Source organism: Trachemys scripta, chromosome 10, assembly GCF_013100865.1.
Source record: "Trachemys scripta elegans isolate TJP31775 chromosome 10, CAS_Tse_1.0, whole genome shotgun sequence".
Taxonomy (NCBI): Eukaryota; Metazoa; Chordata; order Testudines; family Emydidae; genus Trachemys; species Trachemys scripta.
This window is the reverse complement of record NC_048307.1, coordinates 44,755,769-44,767,137: the sequence shown is the minus strand read 5'-3', so window position 1 is coordinate 44,767,137 and position 11,369 is coordinate 44,755,769. Positions and strand designations below refer to the sequence as shown.

General features: G+C 50.3%; 1 protein-coding gene across 1 annotated transcript; it reads left to right on the top strand.

Moving 5' to 3' along the window:
* Positions 1-3,265: 3,265 nt before the first annotated feature.
* Positions 3,266-11,368, top strand: LOC117884441 (vicilin-like seed storage protein At2g18540). Its single transcript, XM_034784846.1, has 4 exons — positions 3,266-3,379; positions 5,288-5,311; positions 8,453-8,875; positions 10,997-11,368. The coding sequence occupies exons 2-4, from the start codon at positions 5,288-5,290 to the stop codon at positions 11,153-11,155; spliced, it is 606 nt and encodes a 201-aa protein (XP_034640737.1). The 5' UTR covers positions 3,266-3,379; the 3' UTR covers positions 11,156-11,368.
* The last annotated feature ends 1 nt before the right edge of the window (position 11,369 follows it).

Genomic DNA, 11,369 nt, shown 5'->3' with positions numbered 1-11,369 from the left:
GGAAGTACTTCACACCATGCACAATCAACCTGTATAGATCATTGCCAGGGGATGTTGTGAAAGCTAAAAGTATAACTGGGTTCAAGAAAGAATTAGATACGATTCTGGAGGATAGGTCCATCAATGGCTATTGGCCAAGTTGGTCAGGGATGCCACCCCATGTTCTGGGTGTCTCTTAACTGCTGATTGCCAGATGCTGGGACTGGACAACAGGATAGATCACTTGATGATTACCTGTTCTGTTCATTCCCTTTGTAGTATCTGGCATTGGCCACTGTCAGAAGACAGGATACTGAGCTAGATGGACCATTGGTCTGACCCAGTATGGTCGTTCTTATGCCCTGTCAAGGGGATAGTTCACTATCAGTGATTCTCCTTTCAGTAAGGGAGAATTGCTGCTAAATACAATGGGCCAAATTTTGCCCTATGACACTAGTGTGGCTCACCAGTCTCCACTGGGGTGTATGTGTGTAACTGAGGACAGAATTTCTCTCTCCTGTATTTAGTAAAAGGAGGGTGTTAAAATTATATACGTACACAAACTGAATATGGGGAGCCCCTCACTTTCACTATCAAACCTTCAAAAATAACTCAGGCTAACCCAGAGTGCTGGTAACTATTATTTATTGTACTTTGGCTCCCTCTGGTGGAGATAACTAGCACTGAAGATTGCAGCAGAGATTAAAAGCAGACCTGTATTTCGTAAATCTTATCACACCCTCAACATTTTTATCTTTTCTTCTCACCCTTTCCGGACTTACATTGTATTTATTTATTCTGGGAATACCTCTTTCACTGAGACTGTATGTGTGTGTTAAGCTTGGTAAACCCTAACTTTTATTAACATAGACTACACACTTCAGAGCATTAAATAGCTTGTTGATATACTATCTCTTGTGTAGGGTGAATCTCTGGTTTTAGAGTTCAGAGAGGCTGATTACCATGATTTAATTGTCTTGGGTGGAATTTTCAAAAGCACCTATGTAATTTAGGAGCACAAATCTCGCTGACTTTGATTGGTCACTTAGGTGCTTTTTGAAAACCCCACCCTAAATTTGGACCTTAGCTCCAAAGGAAATGAGATAAATTGAGCCACTGTATTTTTACCATCCAGGCAGAGGTTCGGCAGTAGATGCCTTGCAGTTCGTTCAGTGTCATTTTTCTTGTTGTCTTCTAGCTACTGTACTCTATGGCTTGGACATGTCTACTCCCATTTTTCCACCTTAATGGACTGGAGGAAGGGCTGTTTCTCCCTAATTCTTGCTGTTGCCCTTCTATGTGTTTGTCCCTTTCAGATCCACCCATATCTAGCTTAGGCACATTTTCCAAGCATGTAAGTGGGGATGTTTCCTAGAGGGTTTGTATTATAACAGTCAGACATTTATACTTATCATTATGAAAGAGCCCAAAGCCCTTTCTAACCTCTGTGTCTGATTCTGATCCCACTTATATCAGTTTTACACTGAATAAGTGCTGATCAACCTTTGGACTAATAAAGGTACTTTCAGTTAAAGTGTCGACTCCTGAACTTTATTGGGGTAGACTGGACACCCCAGGGATACACTGGAAAATCCCAACAGTCGGAGCCGGGATGTCAGGCAAGATGGACAGTATGGCTGCTCTTATGTGTATGCTCTTATCTGGACTTGCTGCGCTGATCTGCAGTTAACAAGTCTTGTACCAACTTTGTCACAAACCACCATGGTACATGTGTGGTGACACTGCGCAGTTAGAGAAAGGAACAGAAAATAAAGCATTATCTTGTTTCAAGCTCTGCGAAGGCAGCTGGGTGGGTGGTGTGATGGGAGAGCCCATAGCTCTGATCTGGCAAGACACATCTAGCTACTGCACCAGGAAGTAGAGCAACCAGAGCATCATCCAATAACTAGATTAGCCTTTGCCTGTAACTACCTCCCCCAGATTATTTATTAACCATTCAGCTGCACCCAGGTTTTTTCCCCCAGACACAGCAAATAAACTAGGGTGTCAAGGGCAGCACTGGAGGCCATCTGGGTCTAATCAAGTTCCCCTGGGGTGACATCAAGTGTTCCTTTTGCAGGGCTGAGATCCAGCTAGAGCTCCCAGGGCATGACTAAGACCCTATGGTGGGGCTCAGGAGACCTGGTCATGGGTCTCTTTGGTGGCATCAAGAGCCCCTGGGGGGAGGCAAGGGATGCCTAGCTCCCTGTCTGGCTAGCTGTGTGTTGTCTGCCTCGCGCTCTGTGCCCATTTGCAGACAGAGCCAAGTGCCAGGCAAAAGATTGCAAAATGTTCAAGAGAGAAAAGCTACATGAAAAAAACAATCAGCAGGGGCTTGCTTGCTTATGATTGACATCAAAGGAAGGGACTGGCATAGCTTGGGGAGGAAGGGAGATCCTTCACCTAGAAGCCAAGCTGCCAGTGTGCGTATCTTCTGAAAGGAGGGTCCCAGCCAGCTTGGCGGTTCAGTGCTGTAAGAAGGATTTTTGGGTGAGAACTATCTTATCAGCCAAGAAGGTAACTTGTTAAGCAAGTCTAGGCTCTAGAATGGGTGTTTTGATTTTATGTTGGATGTAACCATCCATTTGTTGCTAGCACATCTACATGCTAGTACGTGAATCTCTGGGCTTTGTTAAATAACCGTATCCTTAATTTCACTATAAACAAATGCAAGTGCTGTGAGTTAAATGGAGTTGGGAGCTGAGCTGGAACTGGTAAACTGGGGGCTCACTGCTTCTTTGGAAGCTGCTGATGAAGCTGGTGAATGCAGCAAGTGTCCAGTGGCTCAGGGGTTTGGGCCAGTTCCTTGGGGCAGAAGCCAACATTCATTGTGTGTTACAGTAGCATCTACGGGTGCCCCAGACAATGTGCGAGGAGAGAGCGCTTGACAAGACCAAGGAAAGAGAAGATGTGATGGCTGCACATCAGATCCCTGAAGCTGGTGAGTGGGATCCATCGTCACCCCTTGTAGCAAATGGGCTACACAGATCCCTACCTGAGTTTGCCCCCAGGTGTACAGACTCACAGGGGGAGGCAATATATAATGAGTCAGGTTCACAGACACATGCCGGCTGCTCCAAGGAAACACAGCAGCCATAACTCAGCTAAACCAGCCAGCTAAACCTGATGTCCCCCAGGGGAACTTTATTGAGCCCAGATGGCCTCTAGTGCTGCCCCGATGCACTAGTTTATTTGCTGTTTCTGGAGAAAAGCCTGGATGCAGCCAAATGATTATAATAAATAATCCGGGGCAGAGAGTTACAGGAAAAGGCTAGTGTCTCATCATTGGGTGTTCTGTTTCCTCTAACCACTTCCTTGTGCAGCAGCTAGAAGCTTCTAGCCAGACCAGCGCGACAGGCTCTCGGGTCAGAGCACCCACTCAGTTGCAGGTTAAAACAAGGTAACGCTTTACTTGTTCTGTTCAGTTCCTTTTTCTAATCGTGCAGTGTCACCACGCGCGTACCTTGGCGGTTCTGTGGCAGGACTGGTACCAGACTTGTTAACTGCCGATCAGCACGGGAAGTCCAGATGTCTTTAACCTTCTCCCATTAACAACTATCTGACTTTGGCTCATACTGCTGCCCCTCTGCAGTGTGTGTGGCTGTGTGGGGTCTCGTCCCTCCTTGCACTGTCCCAGTCTGCACTGATTTGAAGCCAGATGCACTAACGGGGTGGGCAAACTATGGCACTGTGGAGCAGGGTCTCGGGCTTGTCCCGCTCCGGCCGGGCGCAGGGACAGGGGCCGCACAACGCGGCTCCCGGAAGGTGCGCCACGCGGCCGCGCTCCAGCAAGCAACAGGCAGGCAGGGGGCCTTTGGGGAAGGGAGGGTGAAGGAGAGGAGGGATGTGGTGAGTGGCAGGCAGCGGAGACCTGGGGGAGGGGAGGGATTCAGCAGGCAGTGGGGGTGGAGGAGGGGAGATATGCGGTGGGGTTCTTGAGCGGGAGGGGTAGAATGACGCAGTGATCAATAGGCAGGGGGGCCTTTGAGGGAGGAGGAGTGGCACAGAGGAGGGACACAGCAGGTGATGGGGGCAGCGGGGAGGGACTCAGCGGAGGGTCTCAGGCAGGGCTGTCCTTACCCATACACAAAGTACGCAGCTGCGTAGGGCACCAGGAAATTTGGTGCCCTGCGCAGCTGCGTGCTGCTCCAACCCCTGCTCTGGCTCTTCCCCAGAGCCCCTCCCTCCCCCCCAGCCCTGCCCTGCCCTGTCCTGTCCCAGCCCTGCCCCAACTCCCCTGAGCTCTGCAGCGGGGCAAGGGCTGCACTCACCAGCAGCGGGAAGTGCAGCGACCTGGCCACAGCCCCACAGAGGCCTAAGGCCAACCCCCCCCCCCGCCCTCCCGCGGAGGCCTGGGGCCACACACACACACCCCGCGGGGGGCTGCGTAGGGCCCCAGAATAGCTAGGGATGGCCCTGGTCTCAGGGGTGAGAGGGGTGGAACGACTAAGAGAGCAGCAAGGGAGGGAACTAAGCATGGGTGGGGCCTGGGGTGGAGTGTGGGAGGGGCCTTGTGGGAGGAGGCCGAGTGGAGGCAGGGCCTTGGGGCGGAGCAGGGGGCAGGGACACGGTCCGGGCGCCTGGGGAGCTTCTGGGGTTTGGACAGCTTTCCCCAAATGCCAGAGCCATGTGCTGTCCATGCCATCACACACTGAGTAAACATGAATTAACCACAACAATAAATCCCATAATTAAATAAGATGATTAGCTACAGTGCAGAGACATAATTTAACTGAGGGGGGAGGAACGTGCCTGATGGGAACAAAGCGAGCATAGCAGGGCTGAGCATCTGCCCATAGGATCTATGATCCACACGCTCCTCATGCTGTGCAATAGACCAGCACCACTTGACATAGCTGCCTAGGCAGGATTCGGGGCAGCTGGTGGGAGACAGGGATGCAGGTTCATCTGTGGAGCCAGCTCCTTGCTCCTTTTGGCTGTGGGTGCAGAGAGCTGGGGTCAGTTGCGGCTGTCCCTGTGTGACCTGGGGTGAGGCACTTCATCTCTGTGCCTCAGCTCCCCTGCGGGAATGTTGTGAGGCTGCTGTGCTGCCTTTCAGGGGTGGGGGTGACTCCAGGTGGGTCAGGAAGGGGCTCAGATGCTGGGGGAATGGGAGCCAGAGCAGATGCCGCCCAGCATTTAGAACAGAGGTAGCTCAAGTGTAGGTGGTTGGTTACAAAGCCACCTTCCAGCCAGGAGTCACAGCAGTGTCCTTGCTCTTCTGTCCACCCCGCAGTGCCATATGTTCCCCGTTCTGTCTCACCCTCCCCTCCCAGTTTCATCCTGAGCTCTGTTTTTGTTTTCACAGATGGGCGGCATTTTTACATCTCAGGTGAGTGCAGCATGATTTCTTGCCCCCCCCCCCCCCCCCCACCCGCTGCAGGCCAGAGACAGCACCGGCTCCGCTTCACAGGCTCTATTGTCACGCCAGCCACTGCCTTCTGGTTAAGGCGGTGCCTGGCATGCAGGAGAACAGGGATCGGAGTCATGGAGTCTCTCTGGGTCTCAAGCTGTAAAATGGGGTAACAAGTCTGCCTTTGTTTGTTGGCTAATTAGACTGTAAATTCCCCAGGGCAGAGACTAGCTCTCACCATGTGTATGGAGAGCAGCTAGCACCGCGGGGGCCTGATCTTAGCTGGAGCCTGTAGGTGCTACTGTAACACACACAATATTTAGTCCACAAATGCTAGAACCACCCCCGCCCCCACCCCCACACACACATACAGAAGATGTATTACTGAGTACGGTTACCAGCTTATTGCGTCCATCGTCCTTGGGGAAATGAAACGAGCATCAAGGTTCAGTCACTGAAGAGTAAGTGCCTAAGGGACCAAGGAGCACAAACCCCAGGGCCTTTCCCCAGGCACTTCAGGCTAGATTCACAAAAGGGACTTGGACTCGGCGCTGCGACACCTAACTGCTGGGCCTGAGTTAGGTGCTCAGGCTCCCCAGATAACACACAAGGAGGGTTAGGCTCCTAAGACAGGGATTCTCAGACAGTGAGTGGGGAGTTGCCCAGGAGTGACATGCAGCGGACAGGGGTGAGGCTGCAGGGCCAGATCCGAAGGGTACTTAGGTGCCTGACTGACAGGCTGGAGGGAGACCCCTCCCTCTGCCCAGGATTCTCCACCACGACCCCTCTCTGCAGTTAGAAACTGAAGCCAGGTCAGCCCTTTCTCAGAAAGAACCAGAGAGGGGCGCACACCCCCACTACAGCCCCTGCGCTGGTGGTTAGGGCACTCACATGGCTTCAAGTCCTCACTTCAAATCAGGCAGAGCAGGGATTCAAATCTGGCCTGCCCACATGCCAGGTGAGTGCCCCAGCTACTGGGTAGACTGACATACATGCAGCCAAGCCAGCCTCCAAAATTCCCAGTCTGTTCAACACCAGCTCTCTTTTGTGAGGAGCCCAAACCAGTAAGTGTGCAGAGCAGGCCTACGGTATCGGGCCTTGCAGGCCAGCTAGGCAGGGAAACACCTGCTCTGAGAATTCCACTGGTGAGCCAGAGCCCCGGGTAGCAGGGCAGGGTCAGGATGTAAGGGCCTCTGCACCTGCCCCAGGCGGCAACTCAGGTGGCAGCTGAGTGGGGGTGCTGTGAATGTCAGGGTGCCTGGCTGTTGGAGGTAGGTGCCTAAGTCCCTTTGTGAATCCAGGGGCTAGGCCACAGGGCTCCTGGGAATCCCACCCACCAGCTCTTCCTACCCAATCAAAGGGAATGACCAGAAGCTTCACACACTGTCTAACCCCCTTTCAGCACATCAGGGACATGCTCCTAGGAGCACTAGAAATGTCGGGCTGGAAGGGATGTGGTGAGGTCATCTGATCCAGCCTCCTGCATGAAGGCAGGCCTAAGTCAACCTAGAACATCCCTGACAGGGGTTTGTCTGACCTGGTCTTAAAAACTTCCAATGAAGGGGATTCCACAACCTCCCTTGGAAGCTTGTTCCGGTATTTAACTATCCTTAGAGTTAGAAAGCTTTTCCTAATATCTAATACAAATCTCCCCTGTTGCAGATTAAGCCCATTACTTCTCATCCTACCTTCTTGTCCTACATTCAGTGGACATGGAGAGAAATTGATCGTCTTTATAGCTGCTTTAGCATATTTGACGACTTACCAGGTTTTCCCTACAATCTTCTTCTCTGAGGGCTTGACTACACTTACGCAGCAAGTTTGAGCTATTCCCCTTGTGGAGGTGGATTACCAGCAGCACTGGGAGAGCTCTCTCCTCTCTCCCAGTGCTCGCTTGTGACCACGCTCACACTTCAAAGCGCTCCCGTGACAGTGCTTTGAAGTTTCTAGTGTTGACATAGCCTCAGGAATAGATCTGGTTTTCTAAGCCTTTAAGCATTTTTTTGTTGACTCCTTTGGATGCGCACCAATTTGGCCACATCTTTCTTAAAGTGTGGCACTTAGAACTGGACAAAATACTCCAGCTGAGGCTTCACCAGTGCTGAGTAGAATGGGACAATTACCTCCAGTGTCTTACATATGACACTGCTTTTAATACACCCCAGAATTATATTAGCGTTTTCCACAACTACATCACAATATTGGCTCATATTCAATTTGTGATCCACTATAACCCCCAGATCCTTTCCAACAGTACTGCTGCCTAGCCAGTTATTTCCAATTTTGTAGTTGTGAATTTGATTTTTCCTTCCTAAGTGTAGTACTTTCAACTTGTCTTTATTGAATTTTGTCTCGTTGATTTCAGATCAACGCTCCAATTTGTCCAGGTCCTTTTGAAATCTACCCTGTTCTCCAAAGTGCTTCCGTCCCATGCTACTATGGTGTCTTCCCATAAATTTCATAAGCATAATCTCCACTTTGTTATATTGACTAGTACTGGAGCCAGGACAGACCTGCCTGAGCTACCCCACTAGACACATCCTCCGCTTTGACAGTGACCCATTGATAACCACGCTTTGAGGGAAGTTTGTGCACACACTTTACAGTAGGTAATTTCATCTAGATCACATTGCCCCACTTAGAGCACTCAGGGCAGAAATAGGTTTTGCCACACGGATGGTTCCTTGTTCATTTGCAGAGCAGGTGTTAGCCAGGCAGGAGCCATGCTGAAAGCTGGCCAGCCTTTCATGGCATCACACAGGCACCGAATAGCTCTAAGGCAGCAGCATCTATAGGAGTCACAAGGACAAACATTTACACAGAGCCCAAGAAACACTCCCTGAACAAACCAACCTCACCCTGGTTCCCCAACTGGTGTAAATCAGTGTCGCTCCGCTGTGCTATGCAGATTTCCACCACAATGTGGGCCCGATTCGCGCGGCCTAGAACCTTGCAAGGTGCATGTGAAGGACCACCATTCTGAGCAGGAAGTGTTTTACACCCATTTTGCACAAGTGTATGTGATGATACAGGGTGCAGGGCAGTGAGGCACCAGGCCCGGGATATCTGATACATGGGCGAGTTGAAGGCAAGTATAACCTGGGTGGTTTATACACAAAGGTGGATCTGGAAAAGCTGAAGAACGAGGAGGCAGCGAAGAAGAGACAGCACGAGCACGAGGAGGAAGAGAAGAAGAGACAGCACGAGAAGGAAGAGAGGCAGCGAGAGCGCGAGAAGGAAGAGAGGCAGCGAGAGCGCGAGGAGGAAGAGACTAAGAGACAGCGCGAGGAGGAAGAGACTAAGAGACAGCACGAGAAGGAAGAGAGGCAGCGAGAGCGCGAGGAGGAAGAGAAGAAGAGACAGCACGAGGACCGTGAAAGAGAGCGACAGCACAAGGAACGCATGCACCAGAGAGAGCTTAAAGACAAGGCCGAGGAAAGAGAGGCCCGGCGCCAGATGCAAGAGAGAGAGTATGAGGAGCAAGAGAAGAAGAGGAAGCACGAGGAGAACATCATAAAGCTGCAGATCAAAAAATTGAAATTGGTGAGTAGCAGCCCCAACAGAATTCCATCGTCATCCCTTGTAGCAAATGGGGCTACACAGATCCCTATCTGAGTTTGCCCCCAGGTGTGGGGTCTGTCAACCCTTATAGACTGAGGGGAGTGAAGGGGGCAATATCTGTGAGCCAGATTCACAGGCACGCTCCAATGACCCAAAGCAGCCATAACTCTGCTCAGCTGGCCAGCTAAACTGTGTTTAGAGGCACTTTGCGTCACCAGAGTGGTACAGCCCAGCTGGGGTATGTCTGATGGACACGCTATGAAATTACACCCAAAGGAAGCAAGCAAAGTGGAAGGACATCCATCTAAAGGCCTTTGCAGTTTGGTACCGCTGCACAGGCACATTTACCAGCCTGGCTGGGATAACCATTCGGTGCTAGCTCCCGCCCTGGGTCTGCAGGGCCCCCATGATAAAATGTCAGTGGGATGGGCCAACACCTCATGGGATAAGGAGAAAGTGGGAGGGTCTGAGAAGGAGGAATAAGGTGCATCCAGAACCCATGCAAAAATCGCCAAACCATTGTAGACATTTCTTTCCATGTCTACGACCAAGAGATTAAATAACATTGAAACAAGACCAGATCCCAGAGGGACCCCCACTGAAAACACCTCCTAGGATGATGGTTCCTGAGTGACAAGTACTTTCTGAGGTTCCGTTAGCCAGTTTTTCAGCCATTTACTGGGTGCTATAATGTTTTTGTGTAATGCTGATTTTTTTAATCAGAATGTCATGCAGTGCTAAGTCAAATGTCCAAAGTCCATGTATACAATGTCAACACAGTGACCATTATCAATCAAACTTGTGATCTCATTTACAACTGATTATCAGCAGTGTTTGACAAGAACTACTTCCCATAAATAGAGAAGGGCCACTAGAATGATCAGAGGAATGGAAAACCTGTCGTATGAAAGGAGACTAGAGGAGCTCGGGTTGTTTAGTCTGTCCAAACGAAGGCTGAGGGGGGATATAATTGCTCTCTTTAAATATATCAGAGGGATAAATACCAGGGAGGGAGAGGAATTATTCCAGCTCAGTACTAATGTGGACACGAGAACGAATGGATATAAACTGGCTGTGGGGAAGTTTAGGCTTGAAATTAGACGAAGGTTTCTGACAGTCAGAGGGGTGAAATATTGGAACAGCCTTCCGAGGGAAACGGTGGGGGCGAAGGAGCTGTCTGGTTTCAAGATTAAGTTAGATAAGTTTATGGAGGGAATGGTTTAATGGGATAACATGATTTTAGCCAAATGAATACCGTGCCTTGGTAGGTAAATAGTATAATGGCCAATGAGGGTCAGGCTGGAGACTCTTGCCTACATGCTCGGGGTTTTACTGATCGCCATATTTGGGGTCGGAAAGGAATTTTCCTCCAGGGTAGATTGGCAGAGGCCCTGGAGGTTTTTTGCCTTCCTCCGCAGCATGGGGCAGGGATCGCTAGCAGGAGGATTCTCTGCCAATTGAAGTCACTAAGCCACAGGATTTGGGGACTTCAACAGCAGAGTCAAGGGAAAGGGTAGGGACGGCTTTGTGGCCTGCGACATGCAGGGGGTCAGACCTGATGATCATAATGGTCCCTTCTGACCTTAAAGTCTATGAGTCTATATGATGGTGATTGGCAATAATTACATCGCCATCCTTTAATCATTACTCATCCCACAACAAACTTCCCATGATCTTGCCTGGAAGCAATGTCAGACTTACCCGCATCGTCCCAATTACCCTTTTAAAATATTGGCAGAACATCAGTTTTTTTCCAGCCCTCCAGATCTTCCTGTGTTCCAAGGTCCAGGTGCTGCTCTAGACTAGGATGGCCACTCTTGGCCAGACTCCCTGGTGATGGGCACAGTAAGAGCCTAGATACACAGAGGTACAGTAGTGGGGGTGGGGGTAAGAGGGAATGATACTTCACTGTATGACGTGCCTCCTCCGAAGACCTCATTGCACCTTCCAACTCTAGAGGTGCAAGTGGCCAAACTTACATCCCCTGCTCCCTCTCTGCAGCAAGCCCCATAGCCCCAACTAAAACGGCTGCTGCCCCAGCCCTAGTGCCCATCTCAGATCCCCCTGACCAGCCAATGATCTCTCTCTCTCTCTTCCTCACAGCAAATTCTCCTCAACACTAACCTCTCATTCAGTAAGAATTCCCCAAAGGGCAATCTTCTCCAAGATATGTTCTCATCCATCACATGCCCCACTATGTCTGATGCTGTTGAGAATGGTGATGACAGCAGTGACGACAATGTTGATGACAGTTCAAGATAGAGAACCCTCCATTCTTAACCCTTCTGAACGGAGGAACTGTGATGCTCGATGTATTGTCGCCTAACCTGCCACCAAGGACATAGTCCATTTCTCCTCTCACCTTCCCTTCCCCTTTGGAATGCTTTTCCCACCCAGGAGTTTATTTCTGACTTTTCCTTTCGCTTTTCTGAGTCCTACTTATTGGCAGTGCTAATAAAGACATAAGTGACAGAAT

What these genes read in the sequence shown, in the direction of transcription:
- LOC117884441 (XM_034784846.1), top strand. Translation starts at nt 5,288, where the DNA reads ATGGGCGGCATTTTTACATCTCAG. An exon ending in GCGGCATTTTTACATCTCAG is followed by an intron (nt 5,312 to 8,452) that starts GTGAGTGCAGCA and finishes TTATACACAAAG; the next exon opens with GTGGATCTGGAAAAGCTGAA. An exon ending in AGATCAAAAAATTGAAATTG is followed by an intron (nt 8,876 to 10,996) that starts GTGAGTAGCAGC and finishes TCTTCCTCACAG; the next exon opens with CAAATTCTCCTCAACACTAA.